This window comes from Tursiops truncatus, chromosome 1 (genome assembly GCF_011762595.2).
Source record: "Tursiops truncatus isolate mTurTru1 chromosome 1, mTurTru1.mat.Y, whole genome shotgun sequence".
NCBI classification, from domain to species: domain Eukaryota; kingdom Metazoa; phylum Chordata; class Mammalia; order Artiodactyla; family Delphinidae; genus Tursiops; species Tursiops truncatus.
The window spans coordinates 168801622-168828962 of NC_047034.1; the positions used below are offsets into that span (position 1 = coordinate 168801622).

General features: G+C 50.9%; 1 protein-coding gene across 12 annotated transcripts in view; it reads left to right on the forward strand.

The window, feature by feature from the left end:
• Positions 1 to 27341, forward strand: part of TMCO4 (transmembrane and coiled-coil domains 4) — a 93469-nt gene that overhangs the window by 22910 nt on the left and 43218 nt on the right. For 8 of the 12 annotated variants that reach the window (XM_073794990.1, XM_033842107.2, XM_033842117.2 and 5 more), the window contains 9 exons: positions 3983 to 4157; positions 4879 to 4906; positions 13965 to 14097; positions 21188 to 21285; positions 21527 to 21670; positions 22438 to 22557; positions 24436 to 24600; positions 25471 to 25607; positions 27076 to 27160. In XM_073794990.1, coding sequence (XP_073651091.1) covers positions 3983 to 4157; positions 4879 to 4906; positions 13965 to 14097; positions 21188 to 21285; positions 21527 to 21670; positions 22438 to 22557; positions 24436 to 24600; positions 25471 to 25607; positions 27076 to 27160 — 1085 coding nt within the window. The other 4 variants (XM_033842121.2, XM_073794994.1, XM_073795005.1 and 1 more) reach the window with 4 other exon arrangements.

The window sequence follows — 27341 nt, forward strand, 5'->3', positions numbered from 1 at the left end:
CCAAACAAACGTTGGATGTTCTCATTATTAATAATGAAACCACGTTCTCTATCTAGAGGTTAGAATATATCTCGTTGGATGTTCTGTTCCCAAGCAAGCCAGGGTCCCATCTCCTGCAAGGGTCCAACTCTCTCCCTGCTCTAGCCCATACCTGTGCCATGCATGGGAAGCTCTGTCTTTCCAGAAGCTTCTCAGATCTGATAAATCCCTACCTGATAAGCTGGTAGATAGGTGGGGGAAGAGGTCTGCATACTTTGTTCACATAAACAAATATTTATGAACCTGAACTGTGTGCCAGGCCTGTGCTGGGCACCGCCAGGGAGGGCACGTGGAGAAGTTGTTCTGTGTCCCCCACAAAATCCAAGTATGGTCTTAAGCACATGTGGCTGAGCTGGAAGCATCTGCCTTGGGAGCAGTTTCCTTCCTGTAAGTTACAATGCTCTATGCCACCTCTTTCCGCTTGGTTGATCTCAGTCTTCTTAAGGCCCAAAACACATTTTAAAACCAACCTCAATCTGGGTTGTAAATCCCAGATATGCTGTTGGTTTCAGTAATCTTTAGAAAACATTCTGTGTTTATGTCCACATGGGGCATAAAAGCAATTCTTTAAAATATTTCTCTCTCTTCCATGCTGTAAGCGTCACAGACGCTGTTCCTTACAATGAACTCTGTTTATTAAACATGGAGATATTAACGGTGTAGAGCAGGGGTCAGTAAGCTTTGTCCGTGAAGGTCTAGATATTTCAGGCTTGCAAACCCTGTGGTCTCTGTTGCAGTCACCCAGCTTTGCTGTTGCATGTAGGCTAAAAGCAGCCGGGAGACAGCATGTAAAGGAATGTGCGTGCTGTGTTCCAATAAAACTTAGTTTCAAAAAAAAAAAAAAAGGGGCTGCAGCCCCCTGGTGTAGTTTTCCAGCCCCTAGTGAATAGGAGGAGCTTTGGACTAGGAGTCGGGAACCTGGATTCCAGATGAGGCTTTGCCCTTTCCCAGCCAGGAGACCCTTGATATGGTGTTTAACCTCCATAGCCCAGGGGCTCCATCTCAAGACATGGCAAGGATGAGAGGGGAGGGATGCACCAGCCTAGCCGGTGCCCAGCACTCGGTGGATGCCAAGGAATGTGATTGCTGGAGAGGGACGATCTCTGCAGTGGTGAAGCATGGCCTCTGGAGTCAGAGAGAACCCTGGACCCTGGAGCTGTCACTTAACCTCTCTGGGGAATACCCTGGCAGTCCAGTGGTTAGGACTCCGCGATTTCACTGCTGAGTGACCTAAGATCCCACGAGCCATGTGGCATGGCCAAAAAACACAAAGCAAACTAACAAAAAAACACCTTTCTGGTTCTGGGTGTCTTTATCTCTAGAATGGGGGTAAAAATAGTACCTCCCTCCCTCATGGGGCTGTAATGAGAAGTAAATGAGTCCGTGTGTATGAAGCACTGAGTACAGGGACTGACAGATAGTTGCTCTGTGATCACCATTTATTATCATCATTGCTACTGATTTTTATGTGGTTCAGCTAGATCACCAGTCACGTTAGAAGCATTTACCAAGGCCCTGCCGTTCTACAGTGCTATTTCTTATTTCATAGATTGCTGTCCTGGCACTTTACATATATATTTATTAATTCATTTGTTCATTTAAAGAAACACCTATATAGGGCTTTATGTGTGCCAGGTTTTGCTCTAAGCACATGACAAATGTTAACTTAGCTTTCAACAACCCTATGCAATAGGTTTCATCGTTATCGCCACCGTTTTACAGACAAAGAAACAGAGGCACAGAGAGGCTAAGTAACTTGTCCAAGATCACACAGCTTGTGGCACAGCTGGGATCTGAGCTGGAGTTCGTGCTCTTCACCCCTCCACTCTTGTTATGAGAAGCTTCTCTACATCCAGGGCTTCCTTCATGGACACAGGGCCAGGCCGTGCCGCTGCCCTCGGCACTACGTATATGTTTACCCCGAAGTAATGCTCAATTCACTTAGTCATCCCTCCCTGCACATACACTCACACATCATCCCAGGGTAATCCCAGTAATTGTAGCGGGGTAAGTTACAGTAATTGTCACAGCAGTAGCTAACATTTATTGAGAGTTATCAGGCACTATTATCATGTCAGTTAATCTTTCCAGCCAATCTATGAGACAGGCCCTATTATCATCCTCATTTTACAGCAGAGGAGAGTAAAACTAAGAGAGGTGAAGTAGGGCATGAAGCCAGTCACCGAGGGAGCCAGGACGCCCCCGAGGGGTCAGACATTAGAGCCCGGCTCAACCCTCTTCTCCACTGCCTCTCTTGGTCACCTTGTAAATAAAATAGTGATGCTAACTAACATTAGTTGAGTATCTACTGCATGCCAAGCCCTGCTCGGGCTGCTTTACATGTATCATCTCATTTAATCCTCAAACAATTTTATGAAGTTGGTTTCTTAGACCCATTTGCAGATAAGGAAACTGAGGCACAGAGAGGTCGAGTTACTCGCTCAGATGTCCTTCAGGAGTGAAGGACTTTCCTTGGACTTCCCTGGCGCTCCAGTGTTTAAGACTCCACGCTTCTACGTCAGGGGGCGCAGGTTTGATCCCTGGTCAGGGAACTAAGATCCCTCATGCCCCGTGGCATGGCCAAAAAAAAAAAAAAAAAGGAGTGAAGGACGTTCCCCCAGCTACTGAGAGGGCTTTCCGGCACAGCCTGGGTCTGCCTCAGCTGAAGAGAGCCACTTCACCCAAGGTTCTGCCGCCTTCTTGGGGCAGCCTTTGTCTGGTGACTGTCTGAAATAAGGGTATAAAGGCCCAGCCCTGTTGCCCCACTGGGGGCAGTTCTCAAGGGTCACCCCATCTTCAGATCTCCCCACAGGGTCAGCTGAGGCTTCTGTTGAGACTGGATGTCCCTGCCCAGTCCTCCATCCTCCCTGCCCATTCACAGCCGTTGACCCCAACAGAATCCCCAGTAATCATTTCAGAGCTGCTTCCCGGGGACCTGGACCAAAACAGTGGTAGGGCCAGGATTTGAACCCGAGTCCAGCACTGCTCCTGTCACAGGCCCGGCCTGCAGAGATCTCTCTACTTGGGCTTTGGCAGCAGCAGCTCTAAAGAATGGGTTGGGTGGGCTGCCTGGGATCCACGGGAACCGGAGCCAGGCGGTGCAAGCGGGGAGCTTCCCGAGGTCGCCCTCTCTACCAGGGAGCTCTGCTTGTCTCTGGGAAGCCTCTTCTCTGCACTGGTCTAATCCCCTCTGATCTGATTCCCTTTCCCGCATCCCAGTGGTGGCTTTGAATCAAAGCCTTGTGTGGACTCTTCTGGGGTCCCCAAGATGCCATGTGTTTCCTGTAGCTCCTGGGGTCCCTTCTCTCCTGGAGCACCCCATCCATCCCCCACCCAGGGACCCCCTCAAATGACTGCTGTGGACAGAGCCCCCATGGCGGCGGTGGGCCCGGCTGGAGGACAGACTTCTCTGCACTTTACCCACTTCTACAGCAGCCAGTGTGTCTCCAGAAAGCATGTCCGTGGCCGTTTCCACAGCAGCCAATCTCCATGTGTGGGAACCTTTTCTGGTCACTGCCTCTCATCTCACAGGTGGATTTGGGGCTCCGTCTCGACTCATCGGGGCTTGATTCCTGCCTCTGTCCTAGCATATCCCACGGCCCTGGATCAGTTAGTGCCGTCCAAGTCTCCACCCCGCTGCGAGCTTCTCATCCAAGGCCCATCTTGCTCATTTTTGATTCCACAGCCCCAGGGCAGGCCGGCCTCAGGGCGTGTGGTCAGTAACTGCTCGTTAGCCCGGTTCGTGTGGTTTACCAGCCCTGTGGTCAAAGTTTTGGTGGAGGAAGAAGCCCAAGTCCACACACCTGAAATCAGGTTTTGGCTCTTCTGTATTCCCTGGGCCACAGTCGCCGTGGTTTTTTTAAGTGCCACGTCTTCACATCCCTGCACACAGCTCATATCGTGAGATGCACGGTCCAGGATCTCAGCTGTGTCTGTCTTTCAGATCCTTCTGCACGGACTTTGTGGCTGGCCTGGTGAAGTGGCTGGACTTGTCCGAAGCTGTCTTGCCAACCATGACTGCTTTTGCCAGCGGCCTGGGAGGCGAAGGAGCAGACACGTTTGCTCAGATTTTATTGAAGGACCCCATCTTGAAGGACGACCCACTGGTGATCACTCAGGTACACCCACCGCCCAGGTGGTGGCTGCCAGGGAAAGTAGAACAGAGAATTTCCTCTCAAAGTCAGCCTGAATATCGCTTCTAGTGGCGTGGGGGGAATTGAAAGATTAAATATTGCATCATAATTTCATATGATGATGACGATCATAGCTAATGTTGAATTATCATTATTGAATATTTACTATCGATTTATTACTTAAACAGTACTTATTATATGCTAATACCTTACTAATATGAACTCATTTAATTCTCAAAGCAATTTTATTAGGTAGGATGATAAATGGAGGCACAGAGATGTTAGGTAACTTGCTCAAGGTCACACAGCTGATTTGAACCTTGGCAGTCTTACTCCAGAGCCCGTGCTCCTGACTGCTAAGCTGTGGTGCCTCCTTTTGGAAGTAGCAGCTTTGCTGTGTGCCCTTGGGCATGTCACTCACCTGCTCTGTATGCATTTGAAGCAGGCAGAAGCTTGACACAGGCTATCGGTGGGTCAAGAGAGCAGATTTAAAACAGCCCTTCCCCTCCTTCATCTGACTCCCTGAAATTCTCACGCATTTATTCAGTTATCTGCCTACTTGTTTGTCTGGCTCGCCCCTCGAATGTACGGCGGAGGTATTTTGTCTGCCTTGTTCTCCCACTTTTTAAGGGTCAATAAACATTTGTCAAGTGAGCAGGCTGGTTACAAATCAACCTATTGCTAATTCCTGTTACTCTTCCCTCAGGACCTTCTGAGCTTCTCACTCAAGGATGGTGAGTTGATTTCATAAGTTGTGGGGCACGTATCTGCACCTCAGCCAGTGAAGCCAGTGGTAGGTGTTGCCCCTGCGGTCCCGTCCCCAGTGGCCTTTTTGGTGCAAGAAAGGAAAGGGGGCTTCCCTGGTGGCGCAGTGGTTGGGAGTCCGCCTGCCGATGCAGGGAGCACGGGTTCGTGCCCCGGTCCGGGAAGATCCCACATGCCGCGGAGCGGCTGGGCCCGTGAGCCATGGCCGCTGAGCCTGCGCGTCCGGAGCCTGTGCTCCACAACGGGAGAGGCCACAACAGTGAGAGGCCCACATACCGCAAAAATAAATAAATAAATAAATAAAAAGAAAGGAAAGGGAAGCCAGTAGAGCTGGGGAGCTGGAAGCTCTCCATTCATGCCAAGCGCCGGGTGGTGCTTCTTAGCGGTTCTGTTGATTCCGCACAGTGCCCTGTGGTTCCCCCTTCTGAGTGGCTCTGAAGTCTGGCTCCTGCCCTCTGAGGTCTGTTCTGCTGGCAAACAGAAGGAGCACAGAATTGAAAATGAAATCCCAACCACGTCTACACTGTGTAGGAAGGGAAGTCCCACCCACTCCCCACCAGAACCCGGGCTCGTGCGGGACTGGAGGGGTAAGAAGAGGAGGAAGAACAGAATGTCAGGAGCAGAAACAGCATGTGCAGGAGGCCTGGCTGGAAAGAATGCTCGGAGGAGGGTCACGGGGGCCGGAGCTGAGCGGGTTCTCCACCTACACGAGATCCCAGGCTGTTCCCGTGGAGTTTATAGTCTGAGAAGTGCAGCTCTAAGGCTCAAACCCCACTATATATTTTTGGCCCTAGTCTAGCCGCACAGAATGCTTTCACTCCATATCTCAGAGCCAGAGGAGAGCCCAAGGGTGATCTGGCCCAGTCCCTGCTTTCAGGCGGGCACGACCTGAAGTAACACTTCTCTTTGGCCGGTGAGGCCACGTGGCTGAGTTGTGGTCTGAGGATGTGGTGCAGTTGGTCTGAAAATCCTCAGCTGTATCACTTGTGTTTTTTCCAAACGGAAGTAAGGGAAGAATAACAATATCCGATCGTCCTGGACGCTGTTGGAGTGAGGGGTGGGTTTGTGCGGAGGTCTGAGGCTCAGGAAAGGAAGGCAGCCCATCAGCACACACACCCTCACGTGATAATCACGGGAACAGCAAAGCACCAGTTCTTGAGCGCTTGCTGGGTGCCCAGCGTGCCGCCAAGGGCTGTACAGGCACGGAGCCCTCTCAGCCCCCTGAGGGGTGTTGGAGGTCGTTGTTCCCATTTTGCAGGTCAAGGTCATCTTGGATGGGACACCCATATTTCCAGGTGGAGAGGTTGAGGCCAGAGAGGGGAAGGGGCTTTCCCGGAAGCACACAGTGGCAGAGGTGGCCTGGTGGTCAGAACCAGGTCTCCGGCCTCCAGGCCAGCGCTCTGCCCCACGGCCTTGTCACGGGGGAGAAGAAGCTGCCCCAGCACTCCTGTGTCGGCCTCAAAAAAAAAAAAAAAAAAAAGAAAGGAAAGGGAAGCCAATAGAGCTGGGCCACAAGCCCAGTGAGCCACGTTCATTCTAGCCTGCTTCCTGCCCCCGCCTGCCAATCACAAGCCCTCCTGAGCTCCCAGGAGCACCCAGGACACTTTAACTTACCCCTTTGCTGTGGGTGACCTTGGCCTGGCTCTCACAGAATAATTGGAGCGGGTTTGAAACAGCCTGTCTAATGTCATCACCTGGTACTTCATTCCCTCCCAGGGGTGTTCTCATAGGCAGCCTCTAAACCAGCATTGCCTTTGAAATGTCTCTTGAGAATAACCACCACTTATGAAGCACCTGTTAACGCTGGTCATGGTACCTGACCCTTGTCAGGCATTGTTTCACATCATCCTCATAGCCATCCTTTCATGTAGACACTCCCACTTTCCAGATGAGCAAACTGAGGCCCAGAGAGGTGAAGTAACTGGCCTAAGCTGGTAAGTGGCAGAGCTGGACATTCTAAAACAAGTGCTATCAACAAAAACCTTAGCAGATTTTACCCACAGGGGTTGAGGACTGTGGCAGCATCCCCACGGGAATATAGTAGTACCTCGTAGCTAAAGAATACCAGTCTCTGACAACATCTGGGGGGTGCCTTTGGTTTATCTCAAAGCCCCACCAGATGCCGGCATCTACGAACAGGAGGAGCTTCACTGGCACGCCGGGACCCCAATGGGAGTGGGTGCTAGGGCTCAAAAGTTCCCCAGAGGTCAGAGGTAGGTGGCCCCTCAAACCATCTAGATGACCCTCTCATCAGACGCAGACCTCGGAGATATTGCGGGTTCCGTTCCAGACCACCGCAGTAAAGCCAGTCACGTGAATATTTTTGGTTTCTCAGGGCATATAAAAGTTATATTTACACTATACTGTAGTCTATTAAGTGTGCAGTAACGCTGTGTCTAAAAAAACAATGGACATACATTAATTTAAAAATGCTGTTGGAAAAATGGCACTGATGGACCTGCTGGATGCAGGGTTGCCACAGACAAGGCAAAGAGCAGTAAAACGAGGTCCGCCTGTAGATGAGAAAAGGAGGCCCCGAGTGGGAATGGCTACAGTTGTCATGTCCAACTCTGTCCGTATTAATGAAGAACCAGGGACCAAGAACTGGGTGCATCTGGGGATCAGGCTGCCTGGTGTTAAGATGCAAGCTCTACTCTGGCGAGGTCCTGAATGTCTCTGTGTCTCGGTTTTCTCAGGTGTTAAATGGGAACAAACAGTACTTTTTACCTTATAGGGCAGCGGGGAGGATTAAATGAAATAACCCAGGTAAAGCGCTCAGAACAGAGCTGGCATGCAGGAAGCAGGCCATGAGTGCCACTGGGGCACGGTGGTGGTGAAATGGGAAAGCCCTGGGAACCAGAAAACCTGGACTGTCATCCTGTCTCTCAGACTCTCATTGTGTGACCTTGATCAAGTCACTTAACTTCTCTGAACTTCAATTTCAAATACAAATGAGAGGCAAGAGCCAGATGCTACTTCAGAGCAAAACAAAACTGTCTTTGGTCCTAAGAACACAGTCAAGGATCTTGTAAGGAGAAGGTCAGTGTCATAGTTGGGCCGGTTGTTCAAGGCCTTTCCCATAAGCTCCATGAGAGTAGGGCCCTTGTCTGGCTTGTTCACCATCATATCCCAGTGTCTGCAACACTGATGGACACGTGGCAGGCATTTAGTACTTGTTGGGTGAATGGATGGATGGATGAAGGGATGGAGGAATGGATGAAGGGATGGAGGGACGGATGGATAAATGGATAGAAGGTTGGATGGATAGAAAGAAGGATGGATGTCCTTTCCTTAGAGCACAAGCTCAGATACTAGCAAGGTGGTTTGTCTGAACTTGAGGGTTAAAACATCTTTTTTTCTACAGAGACTGATGGGGTAGGACACACAGCACAGAAGGCTCTCTGTGCTACTGCATTTCTCTCTGGGTGTGACACAGGGTGATTAATCATGGAATCAGCCCAAGACATCAACACAAAAAGCCGCACGTCTCTGAACTTCCTGGAAGGTTGACCCATACTGACAATATTGGGATCTTAGTCACAAAACAATGCCATCTTGGCAGCTGGGTGGAATTTTTTATGCATGCTAATCATTTCCTTCTCATCCAGTAACAACCCATGAAGCTTCTTGCCCACACAACTGGAAAAAATAAGCCTTTTATATGTTGAAGGTTAAACTACATCTGAGCCAACTCGAGACTGGGTTTCACAACTGTGGCACTATTGACATTTGGGACTGGATAATTCTTTGTTGTGGGACCACCCCGTGCCATGTAGGAGATTTAGCTGAATCCCTGGCCTCTACTCACTAGATGCCAGTAGCACTTCCTGAGTTGTGATAACCAGAAATGTCTCCATGCTTTGCCAGATATCCTCGGGGGGCAAAAACATCCCTGGTTGAGAACCATGGGTTCAGGACCCCAAATTTGGCCGTCTCAGGTGGGGCTGGTTTATTTGTAGTTGGTAATCTTTATAAGTTACCTAGTTGCTCTCCTAGGTCCTATACACAGATGGTGAATTATTGCATCATATAAAATCCTCAAATCAACTGCTAGAGTAGATACTGTTATCCCCACTGGTAGGAAATTAGGCTCAGGAGGTTAAGTAACCCGAGGTGGCATTTCCAAGTAAGTTTCAAATTCCATTTAAAGCAGTGAGTCTCATGGTGAACGTGCGCAGGACACTTAAGCTGAAGCATGGTTCTTGCCCTCTGTACCCTGAATCCAAAGATAACATTGACTCCAGGCCATGGGACCCGACGACATGCAGCCACATGAGATATAACAACCTTCACCGCAAACTTGGCTCTACTTTCTGACCTGGTCTTTATTACTGAGTTGCAAACCCTACCTCCCCAATGAATCAGAAAGGTTTGAGAGGTTGGTCGTTGGTCGTGGTGGAATGCGTTGTCAGCTGGCGGCTAGGTTCTTCATCAGGATCCTCAAGGTTCGTAAAGCTTGCTGTCAGTATTGAAGCTGGCTGTTCATCCATTCAGCAAATGAGAACGGAGCCCGCACTGTGTGTGCCAGGCCGTCTGCTAGGTGCTGGGAGTAGTTCTAACCAGGGCCGATGCTCATTGAGTGCCTACTGTGTGCAGGCCCTGAGAAAAATGCTTTACAATTTGTTTAAACCCCTCAACAGCCCTGGGAGGTAGATGCTATTCCTGTCCCTCATTTTACAAAAGAGGCAGCTGCGGCCCAGAAAGTGAAATCACCTGCCTGAGGTCACACAGCAAGGATTCAGACCCAGGCAGTGTGGTTCCAGAGTCCATGCTTAACTGCTGTTCTGCTTCCTACATGGAGATAAAATGATAAAGTCCTCATCCTTACAGCTGACTTTAGGGGATTTGATGAGGCCAGAATGAAGCGTGGGCACCCCATGTGGTAGAGGCCGGAGGAGGCCAATCTTGCCAGCAGCTGAGAGGGTGGAGCTGGAGGAGGGCCTCAGATGGGCCCCCTTTGCTCCCATGACCACCGGCCTTGAAGTAAGCTCGTTGCCACGTTGAACACCCTTAACTGTCCCCCCAAAATGAGCCGTGAAGAGAAAAGGCAGGAGTCGTACCTGAAACCATCTGAGTTCACGTCCTGCCCTGAGACAGGGTGCATCTTAGAAGTCGTGTCCCTTGGGACTTCCCTGGTGGAGCAGTGGTTAAGAATCCAACTGCCATTGCAGGGGACACAGATTTGATCCCTGGTCCAAGAAAATCCCACAGGCCGCAGAGCGACTAAGCCCGTGCACTACAACTACTGAGCCTGTGCTCTAGAGCCCATGAGCCACAGCTACTGAGCCCACATGCCACAACTACTGAAGCCCGCACGCCTAGAGCCCGTGCTCCGAAACAAGAGAAGCCACCACAATGAGAAGTATGCACATCGTGACAAAGAGTAGCCCCTGCTCACCACAACTAGAGAAAGCCCACGCGCAGCAACGAAGACCCAATGCAGCCAAAAATTAATTAATTAAATTTAAAAAGAAAAAAAAAAAGTCCCGTGCCTCCAGCCACACTCTGCCCACCAAAGTGAAGACCCTGGGAAGACTTGTAAGTCAGCCCAGTGCCCATGGGGGAGATGGGGGGAGGACCGTGGGACTAGAGTAAGGTGTGGTTTCCTTTATATGAAAAAAAAAATTCATTGAGGGTGAAATTGGGTATAAATATTCTAAATGTTACATAAAATGTACAATTAGAAAAGTTGGGGGAATTCCCTTGTTGTTCAGTGGTTAGGACTCGGTGCTTTCACTGCCAGGTCCTGGGTTCAGTCCCTGGTCGGGAAACTAAGATCCCACAGGGCACGCAGTACGGCCAAAAAAAAAAGTCGGTCCATCGAGGGATGGCAGTGCAGTAGGCTGGGTAATCAGTTGAATGAATATGGCCTGAGAGTGTCCTCGGACCGCAGGGAAAGGCGAGACGAAGGTTCCCCGTGCTGACACAGCAGCAGCAGCTCACAGCCTCACCCCAGCAGCCCTGGCTTCTTAGCATCTAAGGACAGAGCAAATTTGACAATTTACCATAAAAAGAGTACTATTAGCCACCCTTTCTTGATCACTTACTGCATCCCAGGTGCTGGCCAGTCTCATCACATGCATCTTCTCACTGTATCTCAACAAACGCCAGATTAAAAGGGTATTCTTGCCCCCATTGTACAGATGAGGAAACTGAGGCTCAGAGAGGTCAAGAAACTTGCCAGAAGCCATTCAGCTAGTAGGTAGTCAGATGAAAATTCAAACCCCAGTCTGTGTCCCAACAAAGGCTGAAGTTTCTGCCTCTGAATTCCTTTTTCCTTTGGTCTGGAGGGCAGTCCCCAAAGGGAGGGGATTGGCCGTGATCTCTTCCCAAAGGTCTGGGATTCTGCTGCTCTCCGAGAAGAGGCAAGCTCAACCCCAGGCAGGTCATTCTGGCTCCCGAACTCAGATCCATAGTGAGAACAGAGGCTGGTTCAGTGCCTGGCAATGGAGGTTGTACTGCTCCCTGAGGAGGTGCATTTGGAAATGCAGGGCAGGTGGTGGTGGTTGTCACGGCGCCGGGGGTGCACCTGGCGTTTAGCTCCAAGGGCGCTGTTCATCCTTTAATGCACAGCACAGTGTTGGATGGTGAAGTGCAAAGTGCTTCAACTTCTCTATTGAGATGCTGGTGAGAAAAGGAGCCCAGAAGTGTTTGTTCTGCCCCCGGGTCTGTCCAAACACACTGGGTGACTTTGGACATGTCCCTTGCTCTTCCTAGGCCAGAAGGACCAGTTGGGCTCCAAGGGTGGAGTCTGGGTGGGTGCTGGGGCTGCCCAGCAGTTGGAGGCTGGCATACTCCTGCCCCCTGGGGGCAGAACCAAGATCCCTGAGCCCGCCCCCCACCAAGATTTTCCAAAGAACAGGCTGCCGGGTGATGGGTCCTGTGTGTGCACCTTTGGCCCATGGCCTAGGGCTATGCCTGGGATTGTGGGTGCACCCCCCATATCCCATGCACCCAGAAGGTAGGATTCACAGCTGACCACATGGGATTGACCTGGAATCCCAAAACTTCACTCCTTCACTCGAGTAGATTTGCCTTATTCTAGTCTTTTTTTTTTTTTTTTTTTTTTTTTTTTTGGCTGCACTGCTCAGCTTGTGGGATTTTAGTTCCCCAACCAGTGATCGAACCTGGGCCCTCCCAACCAGGGCAATGGCTGGTCCTTGAAGAGCGATGGCAGTCACAGTGGCCGTGCAGCAGAGATGGGGAGCCGTGGTCAGACTCAGGATACGTTTTGGAGGTGCAGCTGTCACCATCAGCTGGTAGATTGGATGTCTGAGGAGGGGCAACGAGAAAAATCAAGAACGATGCCCAGGCTTTTGGCCTGAACCCCAAGTTGGGCTTTTTATTGAGACAGGATGGATTGGCCCTTGAGGAGTGAGTTGGCTACCTGGCAAGTTGTCCTGGGTAGCCCAGGACTCCTGCCCCTCCTCTACCACTCACCACCTGCCTTAAATAGAACCTCAGCTCCAAGTCCAGCAGCCTGGCTGTCAAGGTCCTTGAAATGACCCTTACACGAGGCTGACATTCCAGAGTCCCGTGCCTGAGAATACCTTGGGAGGTTTTAATCACCTGTGCACCTGGCAGTCTGTATTCCAGAAACTGAATCACGGCAGCCTTGACCAGTGGAGTATGAATTAGTGGCTGATGATAGCTGCCATCAGTTAATCACCACGGCCAAGGCTTGTCAATTGGCACAGGTCGATTACGGCCTACGTGCAATAGTCTGTGAGCCTAGGAGGGAGCTCCTTTATTTGTGGGACATTAGCTGATCAATAACCCCAAGACGTGGCCTGTGGTGTCTGTTTCCCGACACACAGGTCCTCATCCAGGGAGGCGGCCGAGGGCAGCTGGGCAAGTGCTTCCAGACCACGGCTCGCTCTAAGGACCCTTGTTAGTGGAAGGAACTGGTTTATTTTGCAGAAGCTGAGGTTATCGTAGCTACTACGACCTTAGTATAAAATTACCATGCAGCATTGCAGACACCTAGCAGAGGAGGCCAGTTCTGCATCATTCATTAAGGACCCGTCATGGACCCAGAGTCCTCTCCTCAAAACTTTGTGAGGGCTTCCCTGGTGGCACAGTGGTTGAGAGTCCGCCTGCTGATGCAGGGGACACGGGTTCGTGCCCCGGTCCGGGAAGATCCCACATGCCGCGGAGCGGCTGGGTTCGTGAGCCATGGCCGCTGAGCCTGCACGTCCGGAGCCTGTGCTCCGCAACAGGAGAGGCCACAGCAGTGAGAGGCCCGCGTACCGCCAAAAAAAAAAAAAAAAAAACTTTGTGAGATGACTGTTACTATTTCCACTTCCACCTGAGCGAGGATGAGCTTTGCCCAAGGTTAGACACAAATAGTATCCGTACCCAGGTCTGTCAGGTCATCAATTGAACATTTATTCTTTGTGCCGAGCACTCTCCTAAGGACTGGAGATAAAGCAGTGCAGAGTTTATACTTATCAAGTTTATACTTCACGGGGAGAGACAAACGAGAGTACATGGATATGATGTCAGAGCAGGGCAAGCTCTGTGTGGAACAAAATGCAGGGTGAAGGGGTAGAGTAATGGGGGCCGGGGGTCGGGAAGGCCTCTGTAAGCGGGAGGCGTCTGAACAGAGCGGGAGGAGCCTCCCAGGAAGATCTGGGGAATGAGCCTTCCCGGTGGTGGAAACAAAACAAGTGCAAAGGCTCTGCAGCAGGAACATTCTAGAAGGTGAGGTCGTGGAGTTGGCCAGGGGCCTTGTATGTCATGATGGAATTGGATCTGCTTCTGATCGTGCTATCATGTCCTCAACAGCTTTGGGATGTGAAAATTTGATCTTTGCTGATTTGGTGAAACACGCCACCTTTCTTCTGATCCATATGGGTAACAGTTGCACACTGTTCCGCCCCAGAAGCTGTCTTCTTGTTCAGCTGACTGGTTCTCGGGGCTGTGCACTTCGGATGTATCTGGGGTTTGGGTTTCATCCGTTGCGCTGCTGTTAACATCTCTGTGCTTGGAAGCTGAACTGACCCCGTGCTCTTTCTCTCTTTGCAGGACGCTACGATGCTCGGGCCCGAGTCCTCATTTGCCACATGACCTCCCTCCTCCAGGTGCCCTTGGAGGAGCTGGACCTCCTCGAAGAGACGTTCCTCGAGAGCCTGAAGGAAACCAAAGAGGAGGAATCTGAGTAAGTGTGCCCTGCGGCCCTGGCCACCCTGCCAGGAATCAAGGACTTCCACTCTTCAGATAACAGCATCCTGTGTGTCCCCTCCCCCCATTAATAAATGGTGCACTGAGGTGGGAAGAGCACTGGACAGAGAGTCACAGTGCAGTCCTGACTCTCTGTGTGGCCTTATCAAGTCACTTCCCGTCTCTGGGCCTCCATCCTCATTTGTAGGGAAGGGGGATTGAATGGATGAATGCTAAGGGCCATGAGTTTGTGACTTTAACATTCTGTGGCCCCAACACCCCACTCCCCCTCAGTTCTTGTGACACCTTGTCTGTGGGCCAGAGTGGCCTGGGTTCAAATCCCACCTCTGACACCTGTTTGCTTTTTGACCTTGGGCGGGTGCCCCCCCACCCCCATTCTCTAAGCCATAATATTCTTATCTGTAAAATAGGAATAAGAATAGCATCCTCCTAGGGTCATTGTGGAAAACAAATGCAATTGTATTATCAAGTGCTTGGCCCAGGGCTGGCATGTAGCAAGGGCTCAGTATGTATGAGTCCTTCCCTTCCCCCACATTCCCCCATACCTGCCAGCTGTCAAGAGGCTTTGCTATCTGTGTATGGTCAGGTGTGTGTTGAGGGAAATTTTCCTGGTAACTTGGCCAGAGCTCAGCTCTTTGCAGAACACCTTACACAGGATCTAATCCCAGGGTAATAAATCGATCCCAGTCACAGCCTAATTGCGGGCTCCTTGTACCAGGCACATCTCCCAGCCTTGGGTTTTGTTCGGCCATGAAGGCTTTCTTTGAGCAGCCAGGCTGTGCCCAGTTCAGCCCAGCTGGGAATTTAGCTTTGAAGCCAAATTCAGAACTGGAGCCGCCCTCCCGCCAGGGTTTGTAGGGCAAAGGGAGGGGGTCGATTCCTTGAGAAAGGAGGAAACTTGGTCTGTTGAAATAACCTGAAAATAGACTTGTTTTGACTCCCAGAGCTGTGTCAATAAAGAAACAGCTGGATCCAGACCAACACCTGGATCCCTCAAGTATGCCTTGAAATGAAGGACACTCTTAAGTATTGTCTGGAAATCTATTGTCAGAAAGAAACACATTACCCAGAGGGTCTGCTCTGATAATACCAGTAATGCCAGATGAGGGAATGTGTAAAACAGCCCAGCTCTGCCACTTACCAGCCGTGTGATCCTGGGCAAGTTATTTAACTTCTCTGGGCCTCAGTTTCCCCAGCTACAAATGGGGATAATAATAGCACCCTCTTCATAGGGTTCTTGTGGGGCTCAAATGAGTTTGTACACATAAAGCGCTTCGAGCAGGACTTGCACAGAGTTACTAGTTGTTAAATATCAACATTTGCTATAGTACTGTTATCATTGCTGTTATTACTGCATGGGCCATTTCCTCAGAATAATACTCCACAGGTGTCATTTTTTAACTCAATTTTAGGGACTTTGGCAACCTCTCAGATTCTATCTATGGTCTCTGGAGGGGTCTGAGACGCAGGGAAAGCATAGGGACTGGTCAGCCAAGGGACCTGGTTCTCTGTTTGATTCTGCTACTAAGTCCCTGTGTGGCCCTGGGCACGTTGCTTTCCCTGTCCAGACACCAGCACCAGTTTTTTCACCTGTACAAGTAGAGTATCAAGTTGTATGTAGGTTTCTTTTAACTCTAAGGTTTTGTGTTTCTGCAAGGTGAGCTTCTCACTCAGCACCCCAAGGTGATCCTTTGCAACTGGAGTTCAGGGTGTGATGTACCACCTTTCTGTTCTTGGGTCCCCATCTGAGCCCTGAGGCCATCCAAGCTTCCCCTACTTGTTTGGTGACTTCACTTCTCTGTGCCTCAGTTTCTTCATCTGTAGCACAGGGACAGTGGTAGGATCTCCCTCATAGGGCTGTCAAGAGGGTTAAATTAATTAATACGTATCAAAGGCTTGGAAGAGCACCTGACACATAGTAAATGTTAGCAAGTGCGGTGCTGGACGTTGATACTGATCCCATCATAATAACAGGGTCAACATCTAACCTTTATTGAGCGCTCTCTAGATGCAGGTACAAGATACCATCTCACTGGGTTCTCATTACAATCCCCTGAGGCTTTTGCAGAGGAAGAAACAGAATGTCAGAAGGGTGACGTAATTCACCCGAGGCCACCCAGCTGGCCAGTGGCACCATCTGATTCAACCTCCTTATCCAGTCTGAGCATTGCTTACTGCATCCCTCAAGGCATGGTTGAGAATCCGAGGTTTCATTCTTAATTCTGAGGAAGGCGGTGAAGATAATACTTTTGCGGGGCTTTCTGAGCGTTTACTAGGAATGTGTCTCTAGACTCCCCAGAGATAAGCACTCCCTCTCTATCTACTGGAGAAGGTGATTTAAAAAAAGAAAAGGGTGGTGGTGAGGGCAGTAAAGGTAAGGAACACCCTCTCATGGGAGATAAGGTGGCAGTGAGGGAAATTTCTTTGTGGACCCATGAGATAAGCAGTGCGGGTGTCTCTGCTCTTCTCAAGGTATCTGTGACCTCTGCCTGGGATTTGGCCCAAATCTGCATTTTGGCTTCAGCCTCTGTCTTTGGGAAGCTGACATGGAATGTCAGCCCAAGGTCACTTCTGACATCCCAGGTCATGAGTGTGGCCAGAGGCTATGTGATGACAGAGATTGCCATGGTGCCTAGTCAGCAGGCAAGTCAGTAATAGGAACAGGGCTTCATTTGGATTCAGTGTCGTGCTCTGAATTCTCACTTCCCAATATAGGAAGCGTCATAGATGTAACTCAGAGCCAGCCTCTCCTCTTGTGTTTTAGAGGTTGAAATTCAATCAGACAACTGAAGTTATTGCAGGAGTGAAGTGCTGTGATAATTAATGATTAACGGGAAAGCTGTTCGTTTTGTGTACAAAACAGTTACTAAGAGCGTTCAAGTACTCAAATAAGGAAATCGATTGGCAGTTCAGGTGTACATTAAGAGAGAGTGCCTTAGCTAAATAACTTTTAGGAAAAATATTACATTCTTTTTTTGGTAAACATTCAAATAATAATACAAAGCAGGGACTTCCTGGTGGCGCAGTGGTTAAGAATCCACCTGCCAATGAAGGGGACACGGGTTTGCAGCCGTGGTCCAGGAAGATCCCACATGCTGCAGATCAACTAAGCCCGTGGGCCACAACTACCGAGCCTGTGCTCTAGAGCCCGCGAGCCACAACTACTGAGCCCATGTGCCACAGCTACTGAAGCCCGCGTGCCTAGAGCCCGTGCTCCACAACAAGAGAAGCCACCGCAATGAGAAGCCCGCGCACCGCAACAAAGAGTAGCCCCCTCTCACCACAACTAGAGAAAGCCCACGTGCAGCAACAAAGACCCAACACAGCCAAAAAAAATTGTTTTAATAATAATACAAAGCAGAATACTAGAGATTAGAGTATATCATCAATCCAATCTTTATAAAATTGATCTGATATACTAGCATTTATACATTTAAATAAAACAGCTTCAAGAACGATATTTACTCTTTAGTTATTTTATTCCCTTTAGGCTATGAGTTTCCCCCTCCATAAACTCAGCTAAAAGTGATGACTGTCTAGTATCCCAGATGTGCAGGTGTCACTGCAGGAACAATCTAGAAGCAGACTGTGCTAAGAAATGTCAAGGGCACCCACTCAAGAATTTGACTGTGTTCTTAATAACAAATCTGTACTAATCATGAAAATGTTGTAACATCCTAGATTTGTTCTGCTATCCCAGAAATTTCATTCTTGATGGTGATTGGCCTACACTCTGGCTAAATATTTTATTTAGCCAAAATGTATGTACCCCCTGGTTTTCATAGAAATGGACAGTGAGTGGGAGAAAAGATCACGGCAGCAAGATGTTCACGTCCAATTCTTGCTGTGGAATGAGTAGGTTCTTTTCAAAAAACGTCTTCTGAGCCCCATCCAGGTGCCAATCCCAGGGCCAGCGGCTGAGGGTTGAACACAGGAAAGGCTTTATCTGTGTCCCAAAGGTTCAGCCCTGTGATTCTCAAACTTGAGATAATTGGAGAGCTTGTTACAGGTGGTTTCCTCACCCAGGAAGTAGTGCTTTTAACAGCTACCCCCTGGGGATTCTGATGCAGTTGATCCAAAGCCCCCCCTTTGAAAATCAATGGTCTAGAATTCCAGGCTAATACCGTACAGAGGGTTAGGGAGGCCTGGAGTCGGAGCATGTAGGCAACCTTGAGGTTCAGGCAGGCGAGGAGGTGACTCTGGAACGATGAGTCATGTTTAGCCAGGCAAAGGAAGGTGAGAAGGTCCTTGGCAGCCGAGGGCCAGCAGGAACACAGGACTGAGACGTGGGCAGTGTGCCTGCAGGCAGTTCAGTGTTTCTGGAGGGTAGAGTGTAAGTTAGGAATTGATGAACGATGAGGCTGTGAATGAGGCAGGGACCAGGTCACGATCCCTGAGTGTGGGGGTCACGGTCCCCCATGGGAGGGCCTGAGTGTCCTGCTGGAGAGGTGACTCTATCCTCGAGGCAGAGGGAGGACCAGGATGGAGGGAGAGAGGGGGGCAGACAGTTGTGATTGTACTTTCCTGCTTGACACTGGTCACGTGGTGGTGCTCGCATCATCCTCCCATGTCCAGTCCCTAAGTGAGAAAATTGAGGCTCAGAAAAATCAGGGGAGCCAGCGAGATCATGGCGGAGCTGGGCTCAAAGACCTCACCCCGAATTTGCAGACTATTTCCCAGGCAGTGTTTGTCGAACAATTTGCTGCTGGTTCACGGAGCCAGCTGCTCGTAGCCCCTGTGTGTTCCTCTTGTACGCCCTCAGCAGCTGGAATTTCTCCTCAGGCCTTGAACTCTGCCGAAAGCAACTAATTTCCAGCCTTCCTGTTTGCCCCGATTGGTACTAGCAATTAAGGGCCAAAGTATATCTCCAGCCTGTGGAGGAAATTGTCATAACCATGGAAGGAATGATGATAGCAGTAAACATACTGAACGATGACAGTATGCCAGTCACCGTAAGTTTAGCCCTCCTAGTACCCCTGGAAATTCAGCGCTATTATCATTCCAACTTCATGGATGAGGAAACTCAGGACAAGTCATTTGTACATAGTCCCAAGGTTAGTAAGTGGCCCTGTCCAGCAGGATAGCCTAGGTTTTGCTGCGGTAACAAATGACCTCCACGTCTCGATGGCTTACAGCAACACAAGTGCATTTCTTGCAAGTTGGCTGTGGCTTTAGTCCACACTTCCTTGGTTCTGGGTCCCAGTTGACAGGGTGACCTCTATTGGGAGTGTTGCTGGTCTCGGGGCAGAGCAAAAGGAGACTTACCAGGAGCTGCACTGACTCATAAAGATTTTGCCAGAAGTGACTCATATCCTTTCCAGCTACTGGCTAAAGCGGGTCATGGAACCACTCAGCTCATCGGGGCAGAGGTGTGTAATTGTTCCATAGGGAGGACCAGTGCAGGAGGGATAACTGAACACCTGGAGGACTGTCATGCACCACCACAGCAGAGGGAGGATTCAAGCCTAGTTTACAGGATTTGAAACCTCACACCAGAACCCACGCCCTTCATTGCCGTCCTGCCGTCCGCTTTGCTAAATGCCTGTGGTTCGGCCTCTTCCCGCACATCTGAGGGCGTGAATTTCAGTCATGAAAAACCAGCACCTGTGATCATGGAGAATTGGTTTCCGCTCAGTAGTGAAGCAACCGAGAAGTGCTGTGCTGTACCCCCAGGACGTGCTTAGGAAAGTGGGTTGAGGTGAGCGGGCAGACAACCAAAAAGCATAGCGGGTCTCCGAAAGCCCATCTCAAATCCAACTTCTTTTCACTGACCGGAGGATGAACTGTTTCTTTCTATCATGTATGGTTCAGGAGGCGAGAGATGGGAAGGAAACGGCTCCGGTTGAGCACTGCGTTGTTCTGCTCGCCGACACACAGACGTTCCAGCCTGCTGTCCATTCTCCATAAAAGTTTGTTGATCAAAGGGATGAAGAAGGAATTAATTTAAGCTTTACAAACCAACATCCTTATGAGGGAGATGTTATCATCCCCATTTTTACAAAAGGGGGAACTGAGTTTCAGGGAGATGGAGTTTCACGGCAACAGCCACTGTCTCGGTCCCCGCTCGCGGGGCCAACTGTCAAGCTCTGCGCTTGACAGACATTGTTTTTGCTGATCCCCACTGCCACTCAGGAGGAGGGCACTCTTATCCGTGTCCTCGTCTGTGATACGCAGACAATAATAAAACTGCTTCTAGGATAAGATAAACCATTCGAAGTGCAAAGCACAGTGGCAGGCATGTTGGAAGTCCTCAATAAACATTAACCCTTCTTTTATCATCATCATCATTGGCCATCGCTCTATACGTTGAGTTGTTGTCCAAACTCCAAGTTCAGTTCAGAGTTCCCACTGGTAGTGACCGCACTGCCCCACCCTTGTCTCCCATCCTTCTCCTTATTGCCCCAAAGCACAGGGGGCCAGATGTTGGACAGGAAAGTTGGGTTTAGTGACTCTCCTGGGCCATTCTCAGGATTCACCTGACCCCAGTTTACTCCATATGCTTCCCTTTTGCTACATTTTGTCACTTTCAAATTTCAAGTCTGAAGGGTTCTAGCTATTGCCCCAAGGCCAAGGTCTCCAGTACAGACATTTCTCTAACCCCTCTTTGAAAAGATAAATCTGAAGGAAATTGGTTCCCAAATTCCTTCCAGAGGGAGGTGGGCTCTGATGGCGGAGTGGGGGGGAGGGGAAGGAAGGAGTGAGGTGATGATGTCTGTGACTCTATCTGGTACTCATTCTGGGTCCATCTGTATAAAGATAGTTTTGTGCTTCTTTTGCCACTATTATTATTTTTTTTTTGTCTTTTCATTATTCAAATTGCAACCCTGTTAGGATGGATCCGTTGGGTAAGTAGCACATCCCACGTACTGGGATTCCCCAGCTGGGTTTTAGAATGTTTTCAGCTTTTTAAAACCATAGATGGGTCCAAGGTAACCTTGGTACCTCGCTCTGCATGACAGAGCACCCAGCACTGATCCCAGTTTGGGGCTTGGTGAGGCGGGGAGGTGTCAGGGGATCCCAGACACAGCCAGTCCTAGAGAGCAATCTCTCCCCCCACCCACCCCCAGAACGGCCGAGGCATCCCGGAAGAAGAAAGAAAACCGGAGGAAGTGGAAGCGCTATCTCCTGATAGGCCTGGCGACGCTGGGAGGCGGGACAGTGATCGGTAAGATGAGATGGTGGCACTGGCCAGGGCAGCACGGAGTGAGGGATGATGCCAGGCTGGGAGCAAGAGTGGGGAGTGCAGGGGGATCAGCTGGGAGCCCACCCCTCCTCGCATGCGCGTAGTAGGTGTGCTCACTAGTATTGTCCGTGAGAGGCAGTGGGAGGGAGGCCGGTGGAGGAAGAGCGCAGCAGGCCCCGTCCGCACTCCCACCTCTACCCACCACGGGCCGCTTTCCTCGCAGGCGTGACCGGGGGTCTGGCTGCCCCTCTTGTTGCTGCCGGAGCCGCGACAATCATTGGCAGTGCCGGGGCAGCGGCTCTGGGCTCAGCGGCCGGCATAGCTGTCATGACCTCGCTGTTCGGTGCAGCTGGAGCTGGCCTGACAGGTAAGGTTCCAAAGGAGTGGTGGCCCAGATTCTCACCAGTGAGGGCTCCCTGGGAGACGGAGGAAGAGGACATGGCTTTTCTCACTCTGAGTCCTGGCACTGCCAGAACGTATAGCGAGCTTCACAGAGAACTGGGTGGATGGCTTGGCCTGGCTCGGGACAAGGCTGAGTTTGAGAAACCGCACCTGGTGTAGACTTCTTAGAAAGGGTCTGATTGGACCTGCTTGTCACCATCTAAGAAGTTTCCAGGCAGGCTGCCTCAGAGACGGTTGAGCTTCTTCTTGTAAGAGGACACATGGCTACCCCTCATTTACCGGCATCCCGTGGGGGAGTGTTTCCAAATCATATGTGTCAGTAGCTCCCCAGTCACACAGAGTTTCCTGTTAAGTGGCATGTTGCTTCCCACATTGAGAATCTTGGTCAGCTCAAACCACTTTCACTGAGAGGAGTGTGTTACACTCCTGAAGTTCGTGGGCGGGAAAAAAATGTAGTACCCACGGAATCAGGCCAGAGCGGTGGTTATGAGCTTGGGCTCTGAGTTTCAGCTCTGCCAGTTGGGGGCTAGCCAGCCTTTGGAAACCTGTTACCTTCGTCTGTAGTCAGGACGATAACGGCACCGACCTTAATGAGTTCAAAAACGGGACGCTTGTCAAGGGACAGGGCACACGGTTGGCAGTCACTGTGAGTGTGTGAGTACACAGAGCCACTCTAACGTTCCCCAGCGTCCCCAGTGACCCCCATTCTCACTTTTGTATCTGGTTCTTTAGGATACAAGATGAAGAAGCGTGTTGGGGCCATTGAAGAGTTCACGTTTCTGCCTCTCACAGAAGGCAGGCAGCTACACATCACCATCGCCATCACGGGATGGCTGGCATCTGGCAAATACCGTGAGGACCAGGGACAGAAAAGGATGCAGAAGCGGGTGGATGTTGGCTGAGCTGGGTCTGTTGCTGTGGGCCAGACCCTGGCCTAGGCTCTTGCCTGTGTATGTCTTTAGGGGGTGGGTAGGGGGGACCTATTTTTCAGAGGAGGAAACTGAGACTCGGAGAGGTGAGATGACTTTATCCCACATCTGTCTTCCCCTCCACCCATCCATCATCTGTTCATCCATCCATCCATCCATCCATTCACCCATTTAACCACCCACCCACCCACCCATCAACCCATCCTTTCCACAGAGTTTATAGAGCATGTGCCAGACACTGAGCCAGGGAGCAGCCCCTCAGTGGTCTGCATGTCAGCAGAGCACCCTCGGGTAGGGACGAGGCCTTCGGGTCGGGCAGGTCGAGGCATGTGGCTGAGCCAGAACCCGAAGCCTCTGGGAAGCTGGCTCCACTGTTCATTCATTCATCCTGTGTTCATGAGGCTTTGGGAATCGAGTGCTTGGCAGACAGACTGCAGGACAGACGTGCACTAAACAGATGACACAAAAATAAATGGAAAATTGCAGACTGTGACGAGAACTCAGGACGCAAAAGTGCAAGGTGCATTAGATCCCCCTTGTCAAAGGGGCCGGGAAGCTTCCCCAGGGATAAGGCGAGTGAGCTGGAAGCTCAGAGACAAGTAAGGGTGGAAGGTCACTTGGGCCATGGGCAGAAATGCACGGGGCCCCTCGATGCTCCCACGGCCCAGAAATGAGTGACTACATGATGTTTGCATGGCCCTCTCCCTCCTCAGGCTGAGAGCACTTTATCTGGATGGCTCAGCCTCCTCAGCTATGAAATGGGGCTAATTGTGGAGCCCCATTTCAGAGACTGTGTTGAGGTAAATCAGAGAGTGCATGGGAAATCCCTCAGCACAGAGCTGCCCAGCACTTAGTACTTGCTCACTAAACGTTTCCTACGATGATGGGTGTCTGTATCCTCAGGGTCAAGCGCCTGGCCTGGCATAGTCTAGGTACTCAGTTAAGGTTTGTGGTATGAATGAATGAATGAACGAGTGAACGAACACAATCAAAAGCATGTGTTTCTGGAGGGTAACCTGATGGTTGCTGAGGCTGTGAAGGAGGCAGGGGCCAGGTCACAGGGGGTCTGAGAGTCCTGCTGGAGAGGTGACAACATCCTCAAGGACTAGGAGGGAGAGAGGGAGGCAGACTGTCATGGTTTTATTTTCCTGCTTGACGTTGGTCACGTGGTTGGTACTGTCATCATCCTCCCATTTCCAGTCCCTAAGTGAGAAAATTGAGGCTCAGAAAAATCGGGTGAGCCAGCGAGCTCATGGCAGAGCTGGGCTCAAACACCTCTGCTCCAGATTTGCAGACTATTTCCCAGGCCGTGTCTGTTGACTGAGATGCAGCCGGTTCAGGGAGCCAGCTGCTCGTGGCCCCGTGTGTTCTTCCTGTGTGCTCGTAGCATCCTCGATGCCAGAATTACTGCAGAGTGAGAGAAAATAACACTTTACACACACGGTAGTTGGAATACTTAGTTCTTATAACTACTCTATGAAAAGAGATAAATGCTAGTCTCCCGACTCGACAGCTAAGCAAAGTGAGGCTTAGCGTGGGATAGTGACCCAGGGTGCCCGGGGTCGCCCAACTGCTAATGAATGCAGGAGCTGGGTCTCGAACCCCAGCCTGCTGTCTCACAGCGCGGCCCTGTGCTCTGTCTGGGAGCGCGTCTGCTCTGCTGTCAGCTGCCGTTCAGTGGCAGGGGTGGGCCTCTTGTCTCCTCGCAAGGGTGAGTGGGCCCCTGTCGCCGACTGCCTGGGAAAGGATGAGAGGCCTCCTCTGTCACAGGAGAGACCCCACCTACCTGTGCTCTCCCCAGGCACCTTCAGCGCCCCATGGGCTGCCCTGGCCCACAGCCGTGAGCAGTACTGTCTGGCTTGGGAGGCCACGTACCTGATGGAGCTTGGCAACGCCCTGGAGACCATCCTCAGTGGTCTTGCCAACATGGTGGCCCAGGAGGCCCTAAAATACACGGTGTTGTCTGGTAAGCCTCCCCTCACCCCCACCAGCAGCATTCCCACCACTCCCAAGCCACACTGGTTCTGTACCTTTGCATGCCTGAGGCCCCCAGTGAGCCAGGCACAGTGCTGGTCTCCAAGAACACAGAGAGGCAAAGTTTATGGTCCTTATAGGGAGGAGACAGATAAACAGCCCATCACATTATCACATAGTGTGTCAGTTAGCAATTGCTGCATAACAAACAACCCCATAACCCAGTGACTTAAAATAACAACCATTTATCACAGTAGCTCAGAAGTGTTGAGGCTTCATTTGGCTGACCTTTGCTGGGCCTGCTTATGCATCTGTGGGTCAGCTGACTGTCCACTGATCTAGGCCAGCCTTGCCTGGGGCAACCAGTGCAACTCGGCTCTGCTCCATTTGTCTCTCCTCCCCGTCCTGGGATCGCAGGCTATCCCACACCCACAACAGAAGTGCACTAGAGGCACAAGTCCATTTCAAGCCTCGCGTCCAGTAACATCTCATTGGCCAAAGCAAGTCACATGATTGAGCCTAGAGTGGATGGGCAGGGCAGGAGCAGGGGGCATTGCAGAGTTATGAGGCCAAGTGGGAGGATACAGGGTGGAGTGACAAACTGGGGCCATCTCTGGAATCTCACACATGGCAGATACTTAAACATAAGGGATCTAGGCCACGTATCAGAAATGTGTGAGCTTCAGTTTTCTTCTGTACTACTTAGCAGTTTGACCACACGTGGAAAACTTACAGATTCCAAGTTAGAGACTCTGGATGCATTCACTCAGGCATCCGTTAGCCAGCCGATCACTTCCCTAGAAGGACCGCCCCCCCCCACCGTGCCACCACGGCCTTCATCACCGATATCCCTCCTCCCCAGGCCTTGTGGCTGCCCTGACCTGGCCAGCCTCACTCCTCAGTGTTGCAAGTGTCATCGACAACCCCTGGGGTGTGTGTCTCCATCGATCGGCAGAGGTTGGCAAGCACCTGGCCCACATTCTACTCTCCCGGCAGCAGGTACCTGGGAATAGCTGGGGCGAGGAGTGGGGGGAGCGGGCAGGGGGCGAGGAAGCAGGGAAGCATGGGGGCTGACTTGTGCACAGACGTCATACCTGAGATAAGCCCACGTGGGGGTAGCCCAGTGGCTTTGGGGGGGTGGGGGGTGGTCGTCATTGCTCCTCCAGTTCAAGTCATAAAAGCACCTTAGGGGGACTTCCCTGGCGGTCCAGTGGTTAAGACTTCATGCTTCCACTGCAGGGGCCACGGGTTCGATCCCTGGTCAGGGAACTAAGGTCCCACAAGCAGCACAGCGTGGCCAAAAAGATAAAAAGTGTCCTAGGATGGACCAGTAAGAATTACAGGCTGTGCATCTCTAGCAAGCAATCAGGTGAAAACTAACAGGCCTCTGCAGGTGTGGACAAGACCAGCTCTTCCTTTCCAGAAGTATAGAGCTACCCTCTGAGCAGATCTCCAGTGGCCCAAATACCACGTTAAACAGTGAGGGTTCCATCCACATTCCAGACAGTCCGAGGCAGGAAAGTAGAAGGGAAGGGCCTTTCACATCCCTTGGCCAGGACTCAGCCCTGCGGCTATCCCTGGCTGCAGGGCAGTTGGAGAAACTTCATTTTTGGCTGGGTAGCTGTGGGCCCAGAAAAACTCAGGAGTTCTGTTACCAAGGACAGAGGGAGAATGGGTGTAGGGTGATGACTGGTAGCCTTTGCCACAGAGTTCCTGCAGAATTGGAATATTGTCTAATGGAGGGTCTTCCATGGCAGTAGATGGAGGTAGGGGGGAGGGTGGGGGGAGGGTGGGTACATATACCGGCCCAAAAGCAAGGGAAAGGAATGGAGTACTGAGACCAGCTGGACCTTTGGAACTCATCTGCCCTCTCCCTCCATGTAGAAGTTGTACCCAAATACCTCTCATGACTTTCTTTTTCAAGTTGCCTTTCCTACAAGTTCTTGAGTCAGAAAATTCCTCTTCGCATCTAACTTACAACCTCCTCTTATAGCATAAGGCCAACATTTCATGTCCCCACTTCCTATCTAGGAACAGAACAGTTGTGTCCCCCCACCCCATGTGACTCTTTGCCTTTTTCTCCCATCACACCCGGGGTACCTCCTGCCTCCTCTCTCGGCTCCAGAAGGGTCCCGCTTCACTGCAGTCATTTGCCACAGGTAGATGGGGAGGGAGCGACGGCCACTGGGTAATGGTTTGAGATAAAACCAGGGAATTAACCCAGCCAGATGCTGCCTGTCAACCTGGGAAGAAGCCGGTTCCTGAGCAGGTGCCCTCCTGCATAAACGAAGCCCCAGACTCTCCTGATGGAGACATCAGAGCCTGGGGCCGGGAATAGCACAGGCGTGATTCATTAAGCGGGAGGCAGGTGCTGAGAAGTGTGCAAGGGCCACCGTCATCGGGGCTGATGTTTTTCTAGAACTGGCTGTGCACCATGCCCCCAACACCTGTGTCCTTTCTCCCCCAGGGCCAGCGGCCTGTCACCTTGATTGGCTTCAGCCTGGGAGCCAGAGTCATCTACTTCTGTCTGCAAGAGATGGCTCAGGAGAAAGGTAAGGCTGGCCCATTGTCACAGGTGAAAACACTTCCGGAGTCCATCCCCCAGGCCAGAGGTTCTGCACTAGAGGTCGCGAGTCTTGTGACTGTGTTCCCAGATCTTAGAGTTTAAAACAGCTTGAAAAAGAAAAAACAGTCATTTGGAAAATTGTTTATTTCTTCCGTACGTAAATTAGA